General features: G+C 53.6%; 1 protein-coding gene across 6 annotated transcripts in view; it reads right to left on the reverse strand.

Annotated features, from left to right (window-relative positions):
* The window catches only part of B3GNTL1 (UDP-GlcNAc:betaGal beta-1,3-N-acetylglucosaminyltransferase like 1), a 117,583-nt gene that overhangs the window by 2,243 nt on the left and 98,376 nt on the right, over window positions 1-16,964 (reverse strand). For 4 of the 6 annotated variants that reach the window (XM_057714667.1, XM_057714666.1, XM_057714668.1 and 1 more), the window contains 3 exons: window positions 9,620-9,755; window positions 9,468-9,536; window positions 8,235-9,006 (listed from right to left, as the gene is read on the reverse strand). In XM_057714667.1, the coding sequence (XP_057570650.1) occupies window positions 8,524-9,006; window positions 9,468-9,536; window positions 9,620-9,755 (688 nt within the window). In that variant the 3' untranslated portion in view covers window positions 8,235-8,523. Of the gene's footprint in view, window positions 1-1,619; window positions 1,725-8,234; window positions 9,007-9,467; window positions 9,537-9,619; window positions 9,756-16,964 lie in introns of those variants that run through there. The other 2 variants (XR_009049930.1, XM_057714669.1) reach the window with 1 other exon arrangement.

Below are 16,964 nucleotides of genomic sequence, written 5' to 3' on the forward strand. Positions count from 1 at the left end.
GTCGCTGCAGATAAAACAAACCTCCTTAACTCATTGCTGGTTTCCAGTTTTGACACTGTTGACATCTGAGGTCAAATAACGCTTTGTTGTGGGGACTGTCCTGTGTGTTGCAGAATGTTTAGCAACAACCTAGATGCCAGTAGCAAACTCCCTTCCCAGTTGTGATGACAAAAATATCTTCAGGCAGATTTTGGGGGCAGATTCTAGCAGGTAATGCTTAGAGAGCAGGAAGATGACCCCGGTTGAATGCAGATGCAAGGCAGAATGTTGGGCAGAGAAAACAATGACCATGTAACAAGAAGAATAGTGGCTCTGTGTGGATTTTTAGAAGCGTGTAGAATTTTTTTTTTTAATGGACAATAGTAGCATACAGTATAAAAACAAACATGCATTTTTAGAAGGTACTGGAGTCCTGTGGCCAGAACACCAGTCCTCTCGCCTCTGATCAAGACCTCATGGGCTTTGGGAAGGGTCTTCTGATATTCTCTGCACACAGAGACCCTAATGCTTTAAAGTCACCAAAGCTGGGAATTCTGACTCAGACATGACTCCATGATGAGGCCACTCTTGACTGTTCAAGTCCCCCAACCCTACTCAGACCTGAGAGTTACGTGACCTGTTCACGTGGACGGTGAGGGCAGGGCTCCCATCACTGGGAATCATCACTCATTCCAGCATTGACGGCACTAATGATTAAGCACGTCAGTGATTTGTTCTTGGATCAAGGAGACAGGCCCAGGGGCACCAGCCGTGCATCACCTTTAGGGAAAAGCCACTGGGCTCCTGGGACTGAGAGACCAAATGTACACATGGATGACGCCAGACCATCTCTCAACACAGAACTGCTTTAGCCTCCAGCCCCCAGCAGCCAGGATGTGGTCAGAACTGCCAGCTTCCCCAGGTTCGGCCACACCTCCCACGTAGGACCGACAGGAGAAAGAGACGCGCTCCCCTGACCGTTCGCGCCCATGGCCCCCGCCAGGCACCGCGGAGCCTCCCCCTCCGCCCACCCGTGGGTCTCTGCCACGCTCCGCGAGGGGTTGACTCCCCGCCAGACAGGCTGGGAGCGCGCAGCCCCTGTCCCCCAGCTGGGCCCTGTCTAGTCCACAGCTCTGACACATGCAGACCGCTCACGGGTGGAGTCACACGTCCACCCAGACGCGGACCAGACTTTTCACTGTGGTCAGAGCCGGGAACGAGGCAGGCGCTGGGCTTCGTAGCCGTGGGGAGCCGTGCAGTGACTAGAACGAGCTGCCAGTGCCACAGGCGCAAGGGAGGCCCTCTGGGGAGGGTGCGGTGTGTGGCCAAGCCCCCGCCGAGGGCAGAGGGGCTGCGCCACATCTTGGTCTGCGGTGTCTGTGCACACATGTGGACACGTGTCAGAGATCCACGGTGGGGTGTGGACAGCACCTCTCAGGCTGTGCGCATGGCTGTGTGCTTTACCACACGTAAGCCACACCCGGTAAGAACATGAAGGCACGCCCTCCCGGTGAGGGGGGTTTGTGGGGCACCTGGGAACCACCCCCTACTGGGCACATTCCCCAACTCGGGGGCCACAGGGCCGCCCTTCACTGCTTGCCCTCGACCCTGGGCTGCGGCCGCGGGGGCCTCGTACGTACCTGGGAGCAGCCGCCACGGGCCCGTCAGCTGAAGTGAAGGAAATCCCGGCCCTCCTGCAGCTGCAGCGACCTCAGGTTGTCTTCAAATGCTCCCCCTGTGAGGTCCTGTGGGAGGAGCGACAGGCCTGGCTCTGTGCAGGCCTCCCCTGGCCTGCGCTGGGGACCCTACGACCCTCCCTTGGGGGCCTGGCATTTGGGGCTGCCTGTGGCCACCTGTCGGCTGCTCCACGATGAACTTCTGTTCCACTGCTAAGAGGAGAGGGACCGAAAGGAGACACGGGCCAGAAGGGGACCTGCGGTCCGCTGGCCACTGTCCCACTGGTCACCAGGGAGGCTGGGCGCAGGGGGGTCCTCTGAGGTGCCCCCGCCACAGGGACTCCGGGGAGGAGGTGAGGCTCTCGCGGGCAGTCCCTTCCGCTCATCCAGGGCAGGCCCAGCTTCCCCCATCCTGGCTGATCCTGGGGTCTCCCTGGTGGCCCTCCTGCCCCACACCCAGGCCCTCTGCAGGGGCCAGAGTTGGGAGGTGGCCCTGGGGACAGAACCTGTGACTCAACAACCGGCTGCTGGCAGAGCCCCTCCTGCTCCACCCCGTCCCTGCGGCTGAGACACGGCTGCGGCTCTGCAGGAGGCAGGCTCCACACCGTCCCTGTGACCCTTGTTGGTGCAGCTGGTGGGGGGGCGATCGCCAGCCCTTCAGCTGGGCCTGTGCACCGGTGCTGCTTCGGCCAGGCCACCTCATGGTGGGGTTTTGGGGAGCACCTGCAGGCTCCCGTGCCTCGTCCCAGCACCACCTGCCGGGGCCCCTCTTGCTTCCATAACAGCAAAGGGGGGGCATCTCTAGCAGGACGTGGGAGGGGCTGCCTGACCACCACATTCCTTCCCATTGGGTACCATCCCTCTATCCTTGGATCCAACATGTAGAATCACTCTTGTCCTGGGCTCTTTCTGCTCCTCTTACTGCTGTTACCTGGGCTTTGCTAGAAGTATTTAAATGAAAACCATCCTACCTGGAAAACACCTGAAATGTCCACATTCTGTCCTCTACCTGCTATCCGTTCTCGGTCCCTGTTTTCTCCTGCCATTATCTGTCTGTGAGTTTTCAGAGGAAATACACGTGGGTTCAGGGCCAGCCCGGCCAGAGACCTGGGCTTGTAGAGGGGCCGCCAGGAAGGTAGACCTGTCCCTGACCTGGGAAGGGGACTCTGACTTTGCAAGACTGTTCACGTTAGATGCTTCCATGAGTGGACATACCTCCTTAAGAGAATAAAAAGGTCAGACATAAAACCAACAAGGACTAGAACCCAGAGGTTACAGAGGACACCTGCAGGTCAGGAAAAGATACACAATCACGAAGAAAAGAACCTGATCAGAAACATCAGGAGAGAGGAAATCCACACGCCGTGATCACATGGAAACAAACCCCATCGTCCAGTCGTGGGGCCTGGGACTCCTCCCTGCCTCTGGGTGTGTCCCCGGCCTGGCCACTTGCTGGGTGTTATCTAGCTAAGCGGAAGACATGGCCACCCCACAACCCGCAGAGCGTCAGGACCCTGCACGAGAAGCTTTGGTGTGACGCCCACGACTGGATCCCAAAACGCCAACTGGAAGAGACAGCCAGCTTCAAACACAACGTGGAGAAGACTGGACCCCAGGGAACACTCTGTCACATGAACCACAAACGCACTCTGCGCTGAACAGATTAGTGGAGAAAGTACAGAATCGGGTGGTGCTTGGGGAGAGCATGTTGCCTGTTGAATTTTGCAGCAGGTTCTGGAACAGACGCTGCAGAATTTTCTTTAAAGGGCAGGTAGTATTTATGGCTTTGTGGCCATATGTCCTCTGTGTTCTTGTAAAACTTCAGTTACAAAAGCAGCTGGTAGGCCACACACGGGCCATTTTCTGAAGGTGTTAAGAGTTAACAATAAAGTTTATTCAAAGAAAAAAATGTGAGAAAAGTTCTAAAAAGACTAATGAAGGAAGACTAGCCTTACTCAGTGGTGAACACTGTAAAGCTACAGTCAGTAATGGTGCATAACAGACAGATCAGCAGGAAAAGGCCAGGACTCCAGAAACAGCTCCAGATGCACATTCATACCCAACACACAAAGGCAGCATTTCCTGACTGGAAAAGACTTGGGTTTCTCACCAAGTGATACTGGGACAACTAAGGATCCTAATGGAAAGAGAAAATCTTTTTATAACAAAATAAATTCCAGTTGTATCAAAAATATAAGGAAAGGGACTTCTCTGGTGGTTCAGTGGTTAAGAATCTGCCTGCCAACCCAGGGGACACAGGTTTGATCCCTGGTCCAGGAAGATCCCACAGGCCACAGAGCAACTAAACCTGTGTGCCACAATTACTGAGCCCACGTGCTGCAACTACTGAAGCTGGTGCACTCTAGGGCCCGTGTGCCACAACTACTGAGCCCATGTGCTGCAATTACTGAGGCCTGAGCATCTAGAGCCCGTGTTTCGCAGCAAGAGAAGCCACTGCAATGAGAAGCCTGTGCACCGCAACAAAGAGCAGCCCCTGCTCGCCACAACTAGAGAAAAGCCCACGCAAAGAAATGAAGACCCAACGCAGTCAAATGTATATATGTATGTGTGTGTGTGTATATATATATAGAGAGAGAGAGAAAACAGGAATCTGGGGACCAGACTTGGATACTGTTTTTTTTAAATTTCACAGTGAGGAATGATTGTCTAAGAATGAATAAAACCCCCAAAAGTCATAAAAGAAAATAATTAATTTGATTATATCTAAAAGTTCTAAACGGCAAAAAATATGTTTAGTTAAATGGCACAGAGAAAAATCTGCAACACATCACAGATAGTTTGTTTCTGTTATTATGTAAAGAAAAGTACTGAGAACAATAGAGAAATGGGCCAATGAGAAGGATAATTCACCAAAAGCGCAACAAAGAAGATGACAGACACGTGGAAAGACACCCTCCTTACCCATGATGTGATACTGCCAACTGCAACCGTAACCTTATTGTTTCCCCCTGTGGTTTGCAAAGGTGGTAGGTCGGCTCACACTGCTGGAGAAGGGTCACTGCTGGGGTGTAAACTGGCTCAGCCTCCAGGGACGGAGGTCTCTATGGCAGGTCTCATAGCTGACAGCAAGCACACTCTGAACAGCACCTTTCAGACGTTTCTCCCACATGTGTAGCCACTTGAGCAAAATTATGCATAAATAAAGATATTCACGGCAGCATTATTTTTAACAGCGAACAGTAAAAATGGCCTAAAGGTACATCGATGAGTAATGGGATAATAAATGTATGAAACATACATATAATCGAGTGGGATGCAGTTACTTTAAAATGAGCTACATGAACCCCTCAGAAGCTCCTTCAGCCAGTGATGGAGGAGGAGTTCCTGCCAGCAGAACGGACCCCGGACCTGAGCCTCGGGAAACATGTTAAACCGCAAGTCGGTTTCGTCAACAAACAGGTTGTAAGAAAGTGAGGGAGACAGAGGTCACGCTGGGTCTGCATTCCAACAGGCAAGTATGGAAAGATAAAACACATGTAACAGGGCGGTTAGAGAGATTTCAACACTGATGGGAGAGCTGGACATTTGGGGTGAGATAGTGGTGTCATGGTAGTTTTTTTTTTAGCTCTTAATCTTTTCAGGAAACAATAATGAAGAAACAAGGCTAGAATTTGCCTCGATCCCAGGTTGGGGGAGTTGGGGCTTGGGGCTGGCTTCCTTGTTTTGGCTGAAATGTGCTGGAAAGTTTCCTTCGTGAATAGATAACAACAACAGAGTTAGGTGGCGCCAGTGGATTTATATGGAATTAACTTCAAGATATACTATTATGTGAAAAAAGCAAAATACAGAAGTAGTAATGGATTGGATTGGCCAAATAGTTCGTTCGAGTTTTTCTGTAAGATGTTTGTTTTAAATACATGCTGCTGTTTTTAAAAAATCACACACACGTTTGTGTTTCTACCTCTGGACCCTCCAAGGGCACAAAGTGAGTGACGAGGATGGGAAGTGTTCCCTTCCCAACCAATGTGCTTTCTGGGAAGGGTCTGCATGGGTGGGAGTGTCCACTTTGTGGCAATTTTGGGTCCCTGAGACGTAGACCCTTAAGCGAGCCCATGTCCTCTGAAAAGTTAGGTGTCATCTGTGTAGCTTTCAAACCAGGAAACCCAAAGCCAGGTGGTGAGGGCCACAGGAGCGGTGCGTCCGTCACTGTGGCAGGCAGGCCCCAGATGGCCATGACCCTGCCTCACAGCACCCACATCCCGAGGAAGCCCCTTCCCTGGCTCGTCACGTCTGTGATTAGGTCACATGTGAGTGTGACATGAGTCTTGCTACAGACCCCGCCCCTTGCTGGCTTCCACAGAATAAGCTGCCATGGTGGGGGTGGGGTGGGGGGTCGTGTGGGTGGCGAACCGCCAGCAAAGCAGAGGCCCTCGGCTAGCACCCTCGAGATCGGACTCCTTCCAACAACAGACCGCGAGGGCTTGGACGCGGACACGCCCCGGGTGAGCCTCCTGATGAGGCAGAGTCCCCGGCAGACGCCAGCACTCTCACCTGACGCTGAAACCCATCTGTGGTGTCTGGACTTCGGACCCCCAGAAACGTGAAGGAGTAAACCTATGCTGTATGCAGCTAAGTCTGTAGTTTGTTCTGTAGCGATCGTTAAATAATGCAGGTTTCAAACTGGCAAACAAGCAGAAGAAAATCTCTGGGTGACGTGTTGGGACTAGAGCCACTCAGCCCTCTGGCCCTGGGACACACACGGCACAGCCACCTGCAAAAGCACGAAGCTGGCCCCTACCTGACCCCACACACAAACATCAACTCAAAACGGGTCCAAGACCTAAATGAAGGAGCTGGAACCACACAAGTCCTAGAAGAACGCACAGGGGTAAATCTTCATGACCCTGGAGTGGGTGATGATTTCTTAGCCATGACACCCAAAACAGGAGCAACCAAACTAAAAATAGATTAAATGGACTTGTCAAAGTTAAGCACTTGTGTTCATCAAAGGACATCATCACAAGCGTGAAAAGAAAGCTCATAGAATGGGAGAAAATATTTGCTGATGCATCTGATCAGGGACTTGTGTCTAGAAATATAGAGAACTCTCAGGACTCAATGAAAAGACAAACAACCCAATTAGAACATGGGCCAAGGACTTGAACAGACACTTCTCCAAAGGAGGCAGACAAATGGCCAACAAGCCCATGAAAACCTGCTCAGTGTCCTCAGTTGTCAGGGAGATGCAAATCGAAACCACCATGAGAGCCACTTCCTCCACCAGGACGGCCGTGACAGACAAACATACATCACAAGGTGAGCAGGGATGCGAGAAACTGGAACCGCAGGGTGGGGGGGGGGGAGTGTGAGTTGCCCTAAGATCAGCAATTCCGCCCCAGGTCTGCATCCGAGAGAACTGAAAACACGTCCACATAGAAATCTGACCTGAATTTTCACATGGCCTCATTCAGACTAACAAGAACCTCTTGTGCCTGTGAGGTTCTGTTCTGGTCCAAGTGTTCAGCTCACCTGTGGCTGTGTAAAGTCTCCACCAACTAAGCAGCAGAAACCACAACTTTACTGCCCCATAGTTTCTGCAGGGCTGGAGCTAGGGCTGCGCCTGGCCACGCGGGAACCAGCTGGGGCTCTGAGGCCATGCCCGGCGCCAGGCTCCTGGGGTCAGCCCGCTCTCACACCCGCTTTCCCGACTGTTGGGTGACTTCTCCAAAGCGGAGCCTCCAGTGAGGGGCAGAATCGGGATGTCCAGCCTGTGCTCCGGCCCCGCACGGGACTGTGGCTGACCAACACGCTAGGACACCCACTGTTCCCTGTGTCTGAGCTCGGGCCCCATGGGAGCACAGCCTCAGGGAGGCAACGTCGCCCATCAGGACGTGCTGCCCTGGCTGGCCTGGTGGGGCCCCTATGGAGGCGCCTTGGACCACATGGTAAACTGCAGTTAGAAGCTGTGAGTAACACCAGTCAGTGCCAAAGGGGGTCTGGGATCTTAAACAAAACCAGGGGGCTCTCTCAAGCGAAAACAAAGGGCTCTCCCCTTCTCCAGCGCCCTCCACGGGCCTGTCCTCCGCAAGCACACAGAGCAGACCACCTTCGCTGTGAAAGTGTGTGGGAGCCACAGGCTCCCTGAGCCCAAGGCTTAGTGAGCGTCTGCACTTGACGTGGGGGCGAGAGGCATGTCCTGCTTGTTTCTCCGCTGCTACTGCCTAACTCTGGCGAGTGAACATGCACCTGCCTCCCTTCCACAAAAGTCACCACCTCCAGGAAGGCCTCTGGCCAGGCACTCTGGTTACCGAGGTGCCAACCTCAGAGGCTGGAAGCTACTGGAAGCAGCGGACCGTGTCCCCCTCTGTGCGTCATCCCACGTCCCCAGTGGCACAGCACAGGGCCCTGCTCACCCATCCACCACCGTCCCCTCTTCGGGACCCTTCGGGGCAGCCCTGCCCCACACGAGCTGACCTGGGCCCTGTAGTTCCAGTGGATTAAGGACACTTTGTATCTACACTTGCATTTGTGACAAGCTATCTTTCTGACCATGGGGAGGAATTTCCAAAGCGGGAGGACACCAAAACTGCTCATCCCAAAAGCTGATAAATGCACTGTGTTAAAAATAAATTTTTCAAAGAAGAACCTGTGAAAAGACAGTCACAACTGGGAGAAAACACCTGCCAGACACGAGTCGACTGCGGGCCAGCAGCACTCAGCGCAGACCTCCCGGAAGCCGAGGAGAAGAGACGGACGCACCGGCGGGGCAGGGAAGGGAGGGGGCTCCAGAGGTGGGAGACTGTCCCCATCGCCGGAGCCCCCGGCAGGCTTCCTGGTGGGACCTCGCACACCAGGAAACGGGACGCACTCAGGGGAGGTGGGAGTTCAAGGACCCAGCACACGGGCCTCACTGCGGGACCCCGGAGCCGAAAAACGAGCAGCTGTCCCGTGTGGCTGCAAATACGGAGAGAAGGCAAGGGTGTGACAGGGAAAACCACGGGGGCGGTGGTGTCCCGGCGGGGATGGAGGTGGGGGGTGCAGGGCTGGCGCGGGTGCTTCCGGGAGGTCTTGTCCCCGCAGCGCTCACGGGAAACATGGCCTGCTTTATGGGGCACCCCTGCCGCCTCCCCCGACACCCCAGGCCTGGCTGGAGGCGGCCCTGTCCCCTGTCCTTGCCCCCATGCAGGTCACCCTCCCAGCCCCCCAGAGCAGCGGTCACCCCCTCCCGTCCTCGCCCGCAGCCCCGGGTGGACGTGACACAGCACCTCCTGACCCTGGGGCTGTCCCGGCCACACGCACCGCAGCCGATACTCACCAGCTTCACGCAGATGACAAAGGGCGGACGTGCGGCTCGGAAGTGCAGGACCGGGACCCGGGGCCTGGGCCTTTCCTGAGAGGAGGGAAGGGCCACAGGCTGCTCCACGTTGCTCCCCACTCCCCCACCTCCGCCCCGCTCACAGCTCGATGCCCTCAGATGGGTGCCCGGGCCACGGTCAGACCCAGGGCTGGACCTGGTCTCCATCACCCCCGCCCGGCACCTACCGCTGCTGCAGGACTAACCCGAGGGGGGCAGGGGGCAGGCCCAGGCCGGCGAGCAGCACCTTCCAACGCGGACGGGGGTGGGTGGGGGTGGGCACAGGTGGGGTCCTGACGACCCCAGGAGCCTGGGGGCTGCATCTGCCAGGCCTGACAGCCGTCTGGGCCCAGATGGCCTTTCCCAAGGAGGAAGGTTCTGGGCAGTGTCTACTCAAGAGGCCCAGGATGGTGCCCCAGAGGCGGGCCGGGCGGGGCGGGGCGGGGCGTGGGCGGCCCCATGCGTGACCACGGGGCTCCCGGGAAGGTGGCCCGCACCTGAGAGTCCTCGTAGCAGTAGAAGCCTCTCCTGATCTTGTTCTCATCCACATCGCAGAAGGCGACCACCTGGGCGGGACACGGGACACCAGCCTCAGGGGCAGTGCTGCTGGGTGGGGGAGGGGTGGGAGGGACAAGGGGTGGGCCCCCACCTTGCGCCGTGACCCCGCCGTCAGGCTGCGGTAGAGCCGGCGGCCCTGCCGGCCCGCATTCCAGATGGTGAACGTCGCCCAGCGGGGCAGCGCCCGCTCTTCCAAGAAGCGGACACGATGGGTCCAGATGGTGGTCCTGCAGAGGATGAGGGGGAAGGGGGGCCGTGACCCAGGAGGGCAGGGCCTCGCCAGCCACCCTAGGCCTTTCTCCCTCACCCCTGCGCCTGCCCCACAGTGCCCCCAGTCTGGGTCTCCTGGGGCAGCACTCCAGCTGTCGGCTGAGTGACTGAAACCAAGGAGCCCGGGACAACAAGGTCACACCCCTCACCCACCCTCATGGCTCCACATGGACCCTCGCACGTGCTGAGCTCATGTCCACACACTTGGGAAGCGTGGGGAACACAGAACTCGGGGAGCCCAAGGAAGACCCGACCACCCTGAGGTCCGGCACCTGCCACCATGGTAAACATGACCAGAGAGGCCTGGACACAACCCCCTCACCTTGAGCCACCATGTGGCTCTGTGTCCTGTGGAAGCTGTGCAGGTGGGTGACCCACAAGTCACCTTCCCTAGGCAGGACCCCCTCCTTTGGCCCCTTGCCACATGCAGACCTGAGGTCCAGGCCGGCCCTTGGGGCCTCCAGCTGCCCGAGCCCCAGTGCCTGAGGAGGACAGCACATCAGCTGTTTCTAGGTTAAATGGTTGGATGCAGGGACAGAGCCCGAGGCACAGACATGAAACCATCACTTAAGAATTGGAAAGGCTGGGCTTCCTAGGTGGCGCAGTGGTTGAGAATCCCCCTGCCAATGCAGGGGACACGGGTTCGATCCCTGCCCCAGGAAGATCCCATACGCTGCAGATCAACTAAGCCAGTGTGCCACAACTCTTGAGCCTGCACTTTAGAGCCTGTGAGCCACGACTGTTGAGCCCGTGCGCTGCAACTACGGAAGCCCATGTGCCTAGAGCCCGTGCTCCACAACAAGAGAAGCCACGGCAATGAGGAGCCCGCACACCACAACGAAGAGTAGCCCCCACTCACCGCAACTAAAAGCCCACGCACGGCAAAAAAAAGACCCAACACAGCCAATAAAATAAATTAATTAATTAATAAAAAAAAAAAGAATTGGAAAGGTTAAGTGGGAGCTTCTGCAGGCACACAGTGGACCAAACTTGACCCCGGCCTTCCTTCCCAGAGAAACCTCTGACTTAAGGAAGGGTGGCACACTCGTATAAAATCAGTTTATACCTGGAAGCACCCTCCATGGACCCTCCTTGGAGTCCCAAGACCTAGTGTTCTAGGCCAGGCACAGGCCCGCTGCAGCCCCCCGCCCTCTACAGCGTAGGTTCAGCCCCATCCCGCTGTCTGGCCCCGGGGCACCCTGCGGCAAGTATTGAACCTGCAGTCCAGCAGCCACCACCCCACTGCCTTCTCCATGGTGACCAGCTCTGAGGGCCCCACAAGGCATCTCAGGGGAGCAGCTTCCCCGGGTGGGAGTGTGGGGGCCACATAGTGATGTCCACCTTAATGTGACCGGCGTGCTGGTTTCCGCCTGCCCGGGGGCGGGCTCTGACCGCCGGGCTCCTCCTGTGGTCTGTCCACCCACCTCCCACGTGAAATGTCTCAATCAGGGTTGTGCTGAGCAGCCATGATTTCATTGGGGGAGGGTTGTTACTGGGGCTCATGAAGGTGAATAACTCCCCAACCTGGGCCATTCAGCATAAGCTAGACACACTCCAGCACAGCACTCAACACGCAGCTTTGGCAGCATCTCAGGAAGGAAGGACGACTCTGAGAACAAAACAACTGAACTTCCTGCAAGTGAGCTCTGACAAACCCATAGACCCTGACAGCAAGGAAGAGATGGGACAGGCCCTGGGTCCCCACCAGCAGCAGGACATGCACCACGCTCCAGGCCCTGCCCGGGACCCCAGCACATCTTCCACCCCAGGGGCAGCAGGAAAGAAGGGGCCACAGACACCAGGGCAGGTCTCACCCTCTGCTCCACGGTTTCCTCTCCTTTTCCTTTCCTTTTTAAATTACTTTTGTTGGCACAAGGTCTGGCCACTTCTATGACTTAATCGCTTCTTTTTTTACCCAGTCAACTCTCTTCAACTTGATGAACAATTCAGTGGAACTGCCAAAGAAAATGCCCCAAGGCTTTGGGGACACTTACAAGGAAACAAAATGGCCTGACCAGGACTCTGCTTAATGCTCAGGGACCAGGACAGCGTGGGGCCCGCGCCAGGGCACCCGCCAGACCCAGGGGTGACAGGCTGTCTGAGCAGCACAGGCTGTCTCAGCTGGAAACGGTGCCTGTGGGGAGGGACGGATCTGGCCCCCACCTCCCACTGCCCATGGCGTGGATTCGGAGGGTCTGTCAGTCTGAGGCTGCAGCCCCTGCCTCGCGCCTTCCCTGTGCCTCCGGAGTCCGGTCTCTGGTCTGAGGACACAGCGCATGATGAGACCACACAACTCAGAAACTGCCACCAATACATCCATGTTGTGGACAGCGAAACCCTTCCTGCTGCCGCTGTCCTGCAGGTCCCCTTCTCCACCACGCTGCTCAGTTCTTATTTACTCGGGAGAACAGACCAGGTGTGTCCTGGTCTTACCCCTGCCAGGAGGCTCTGCTGAGAGCTGGGCACGTGGGAGCTGCTCACAGGTTTCCCCAGACCCCTAGGTCAGCATTTCCATAACTTCTGGAAAGGAGGGCGGCGTCAGGGATGCACACTGCAGCAGGAGGCAGCAGGCTGGGGGTGGGGGGAGGGCGGAGTGTGTGGACCCTCAGCAGCGGGACGGCAGGAAGAGTGACGCGGTGACGAAGACGGAGGAGCAAGGTCTCCACGCAGGCTCAGCCCTGAGGGTGGGGAGCACAGCGACTTCCAGAAAGAATGAGGCAGAACGTTGCCACCGACACCACATTTTTAAAGAGGGAAAGCATGTTGTTTAGAGGACGTCACATGTGTAAAAGTGTAAAGAAATGGATCTTATGGCAAATGAACATCCCTCTCAGGACACCAGGAAATGGGACCTGGGAGATGCAGGAGGTCTGGGGGAATGGGTAACTTTTCATTTCAAAGACAATTCCTTTATGCCTTCTGGCTGTCAGAAATATTTTAGAGTGAAAATTGTTAAATGATATAAATGCTGATCATTCTCAATTTAAAATGTAGAGGACACGATTCAGGGAGCCTCTCACACAGAGGGCTTCTGGGGAGAGAGTTTGGAGGAATTCAGTTACTGACAAGCCGGAGGGTGTCATTAGCGCTCACTGCTCTGTGAGGTCTCGCTGCTCAAAGACTTTAATCCAACACAGAAACTAACATGAGATCACCTCTTTCACGTTGTGGGTGGCAAAGCCTCACGCTGCAAAAAAGAGGGGAAAAAAGTCTCAACATAAAAGACAAAGCATGAAAACAGGATGAGGGTGTGTGTGGCACAAGCCATCTGGCTGGCTGCCTGGTCCCCCAGATACACGAGCACCCTCCACACTGTGGGTGGGGAGCAGGAGGTCACCACCAGGGTCATCACAGACGTGCCTTCATGGTACCTTGCTTCACAGGAGCTCAAGGTGAGGGCACGAGTACATGAACCTTCAGGAGACGATGGAAGAGATCCCAGGTGTCCAGGCATTTCTCAGCTCTGCAGGGGATCCCAGGTGTCCAGGCATTTCTCAGCTCTGCAGTGGATCCCAGGTGTCCAGGCATTTCTCAGCTCTGCAGGGGACCCCAGGTGTCCAGGCACCGGTCGGCTCTGCAGGGGACCCCGGGTGTCCAGACACCGGTGGGCTCTGCAGGGGACCCCGGGTGTCCAGGCACCGGTCGGCTCTGCAGGGGACCACGGGTGTCCAGGCACCGGTCGGCTCTGCAGGGGACCCCGGGTGTGCAGGCACCGGTCGGCTCTGCAGGGGACCACGGGTGTCCAGGCACCGGTCGGCTCTGCAGGGGACCCCGGGTGTCCAGGCACCGGTCGGCTCTGCAGGGGACCCCGGGTGTCCAGGCACCGGTCGGCTCTGCAGGGGACCCCGGGTGTCCAGGCACCGGTCGGCTCTGCAGGGGACCACGGGTGTCCAGGCACCGGTCGGCTCTGCAGGGGACCACGGGTGTCCAGGCACCGGTCGGCTCTGCAGGGGACCCCGGGTGTCCAGGCACCGGTCGGCTCTGCAGGGGACCCCGGGTGTCCAGGCACCGGTCGGCTCTGCAGGGGACCCCGGGTGTCCAGGCACCGGTCGGCTCTGCAGGGGACCACGGGTGTCCAGGCACCGGTCGGCTCTGCAGGGGACCCCGGGTGTCCAGGCACCGGTCGGCTCTGCAGGGGACCCCGGGTGTCCAGGCACCGGTCGGCTCTGCAGGGGACCCCGGGTGTCCAGGCACCGGTCGGCTCTGCAGGGGACCCTGGGTGTCCAGGCACCGGTTGGCTCTGCAGGGGACCCCGGGTGTCCAGGCATTTCTGAGCTCTACAGAAGATTCATGCCCAGAAAACCATCTTTTTACTTTATTCACTGAGCGTTTCCAACTCCATTTATGGATGGTGGGAAAGTGATAACTTCTTTGCAGAAACATTTGCCAGATATTTAAAAAATTTTAATGAAATTCACATTGAGTAGGAGCAAGGATCTTAAGTGTACATACAAGTCATATGGTTATGACAAAGACACATACCCATGTAACCCACACCCCCATCAAGAGGCAGGACACTTCCATCACCCCAGAAAGCTCCCTTGTACCTCCTTTCCTCTGAGAAAACCAGTCTTGCTTCTGTCACTGTGGACTAGTTCTGCCTGTTTGAGAACTTCATTCAAGTGGAAGCCACGGTATGCATGCTTTTGTATCTGATTTCTTTTACTAACTATATATATAGTTTTTACATTAACCTCCATTCTTGCAGGTATCAGTCATTTGTTTTCTTCTAGTGTTGAGGAGTGCTCCGTTACAGCAGTGTTTATCCATCACCTGCTGACGGGCATCTGGGTTGTTCCCATTCTTGGCTACTAATAGAAAAATGTTGAGCAATGTATTCATTTCTCTTGGATAAACACCTAGATGTGGAATTGCTGGGTCAGAGGGCAGGTATCAATTTAATTAATAAAATAAAGCCCGACAGTTTTCAAAAGAGGAGGTACTGTGTTTACACTCATGAGAAGAACGCATGCACGTCCTCAGCATGATTTGAAATTGCAGACGTTAATTTTAATCCTTCTAGTGGGTGTGCAGAGTTTGGTTTGCATTCTCTGGTAATAATGATGAACCCTTTTTCATGGACTGACCACTTATATATTATTTATTTGTGAAGTGTCATGTCCATTCGAGTATTTTGCCTGTTTTTATTAGATTTTCTTTTTATTTTTCGGTGACGGGGTTCCTAATATATCCTCCATACTAGCCCTCTGTGAGATATATAGATTATGAATATTTTCTCCCAGTCTGTGGTTTGTCTACTCATTTTCCTAATGGTGTCTTTTTATGAGCAAAAGTTTTTAATTTTGATGAGGTCCAATTTATCAATTTTAAGTGGCTAAAGAGGGACTTCCCTGGTGGTCCAGTGGTTAAGAATCTGCCTTCCTATGCAGGGGACGCAGGTTCGATCCCTGGTCAGGGAACTAAGATTCCACATGCTACAGCAACTAAGCTCACGGGCCACAACTATTGAGCCTGCCCACCTCACCTAGAGAGAAGCCTGTATGATGCAACAAAGAGCCCGTGCGCTGCAATGAAGAGCCCACGTGCCACAACTAAGACCCAATGCAGGAAAAAAAAAAAAAAAAGGCTAAAGATTCTAGTGTCTTCTTTAATAAACTTTTTCCTATCCTCAAGCTGTTAAGATATTCCCTGATGTTTTCTTCTAGAAACTATATTTTAGCTGCTTCTATATTTATATCTAAGCCATAGAGAATTAATTTTTCTATACGGCATGAGATTTTTTTTTCCATATGGATATCCATTCGTTCAAAATATTTTTTCTTTTTCCATTGAATGCCTTTGGAGACTACTGAAAATCAATTGTGAGTCTATTTCTGGACTCTCTGCTCTGTTTCATTGATGTGTATGTCTATCTTTACGCTATCAATACATTTTCTTGATTGTTAATAGCTTCAGAGTGAGTCTTAAAATCAGGCACAATAAGACCTCAAATTTTGCTCAAGATTGTTTAGGCCACTCTGGGTCTTTTGATTTTCATGTGAATTTTAAAATCAGATTATCAGTTTCTACAAAGAAGCAAGCTGGGACTTTTACTGGGATTGCATTGAATCTACAGATCAGTTTGAGGAGAAATGACATTAACAATACTGAATCTCGGGACTTCCTAGGTGACGCAGTGGTTGAGAATCCGCCTGCCAATGCAGGGGACACGGGTTCGAGCCCTGCTCCAGGAAGATCCCACATGCCACAGAGCAACTAAGCCCGTGTGCAACAACTATTGAGCCTGCGCTTTAGAGCTGGTGAGCCACAAGTATTGAGGCCATGTGCTGCAACTACTGAAGCCCATGTGCCTAGAGCCCGTGCTCTGCAACAAGAGAAGCCATAGCAATGAGGAGCCCGCGCACCACAATGAACAAGTAGCCCCCACTCACAACTAAAAAGAAAGCCCGTGCACAGCAAGAAAGACCCAACACAGCCACTAAAATAAATAAATAAATAAATAAATTTATTAAAAAAAAAAACTGTCTTCCAATCCATGAATGTGGTATATCTCTCCATCTATTTTATAGGTTTTCTTTAATTTCCCTCAGCATTTTTTGGAGTAGATTTTAGCAGATATAGACATACCTTATTAAACTTACTCAAAAGTATTTTATTATTGATGCTGCTGTACATTTTTAAAACTGCATTTTTTCAGTTGTTTATTGCAAGTATATAAACATATCCTGGAAAACTCACTAAATTATTGGTTTTGATTTCCTATGAAACACAATCATGCCATCTACAAATGATGCTAGTTTTCCACTTTCTAATGCTTATATCTTTTTCCTGTCTTATTCCACTGACCTCCACTAAAGTGTTGAATAGAAGTAGTGAGAGGAGTGACCAGGAGATCACTTCCTCCTGATCTTAGAAGGGAAAGCCTTCAGTCTTCAGTTATTGAGGTTAGTTATAGGTTTGTGTAGATACTATCAGACTGAGAAAGTTTCCTTCTATTTCTAGTTTGCTGAGTTTTTTTTTTAAATCATGAATGGGTATTGAATTTTGTCAAATGCTTTTTCTGCATCTATTGGGTTGGTTGTGTGATTTTTATCCTCTATTCTGATACCGTAGGAAATCATACTAATTGATTTTTGAATGTTAAACCAGACTTGTATTCATGATGTATTATCCTTTCATATATATTTCTGAATTTGCCTTGGTAA

This window comes from Hippopotamus amphibius, chromosome 17 (assembly GCF_030028045.1).
Source record: "Hippopotamus amphibius kiboko isolate mHipAmp2 chromosome 17, mHipAmp2.hap2, whole genome shotgun sequence".
Lineage (NCBI taxonomy): Eukaryota > Metazoa > Chordata > Mammalia > Artiodactyla > Hippopotamidae > Hippopotamus > Hippopotamus amphibius.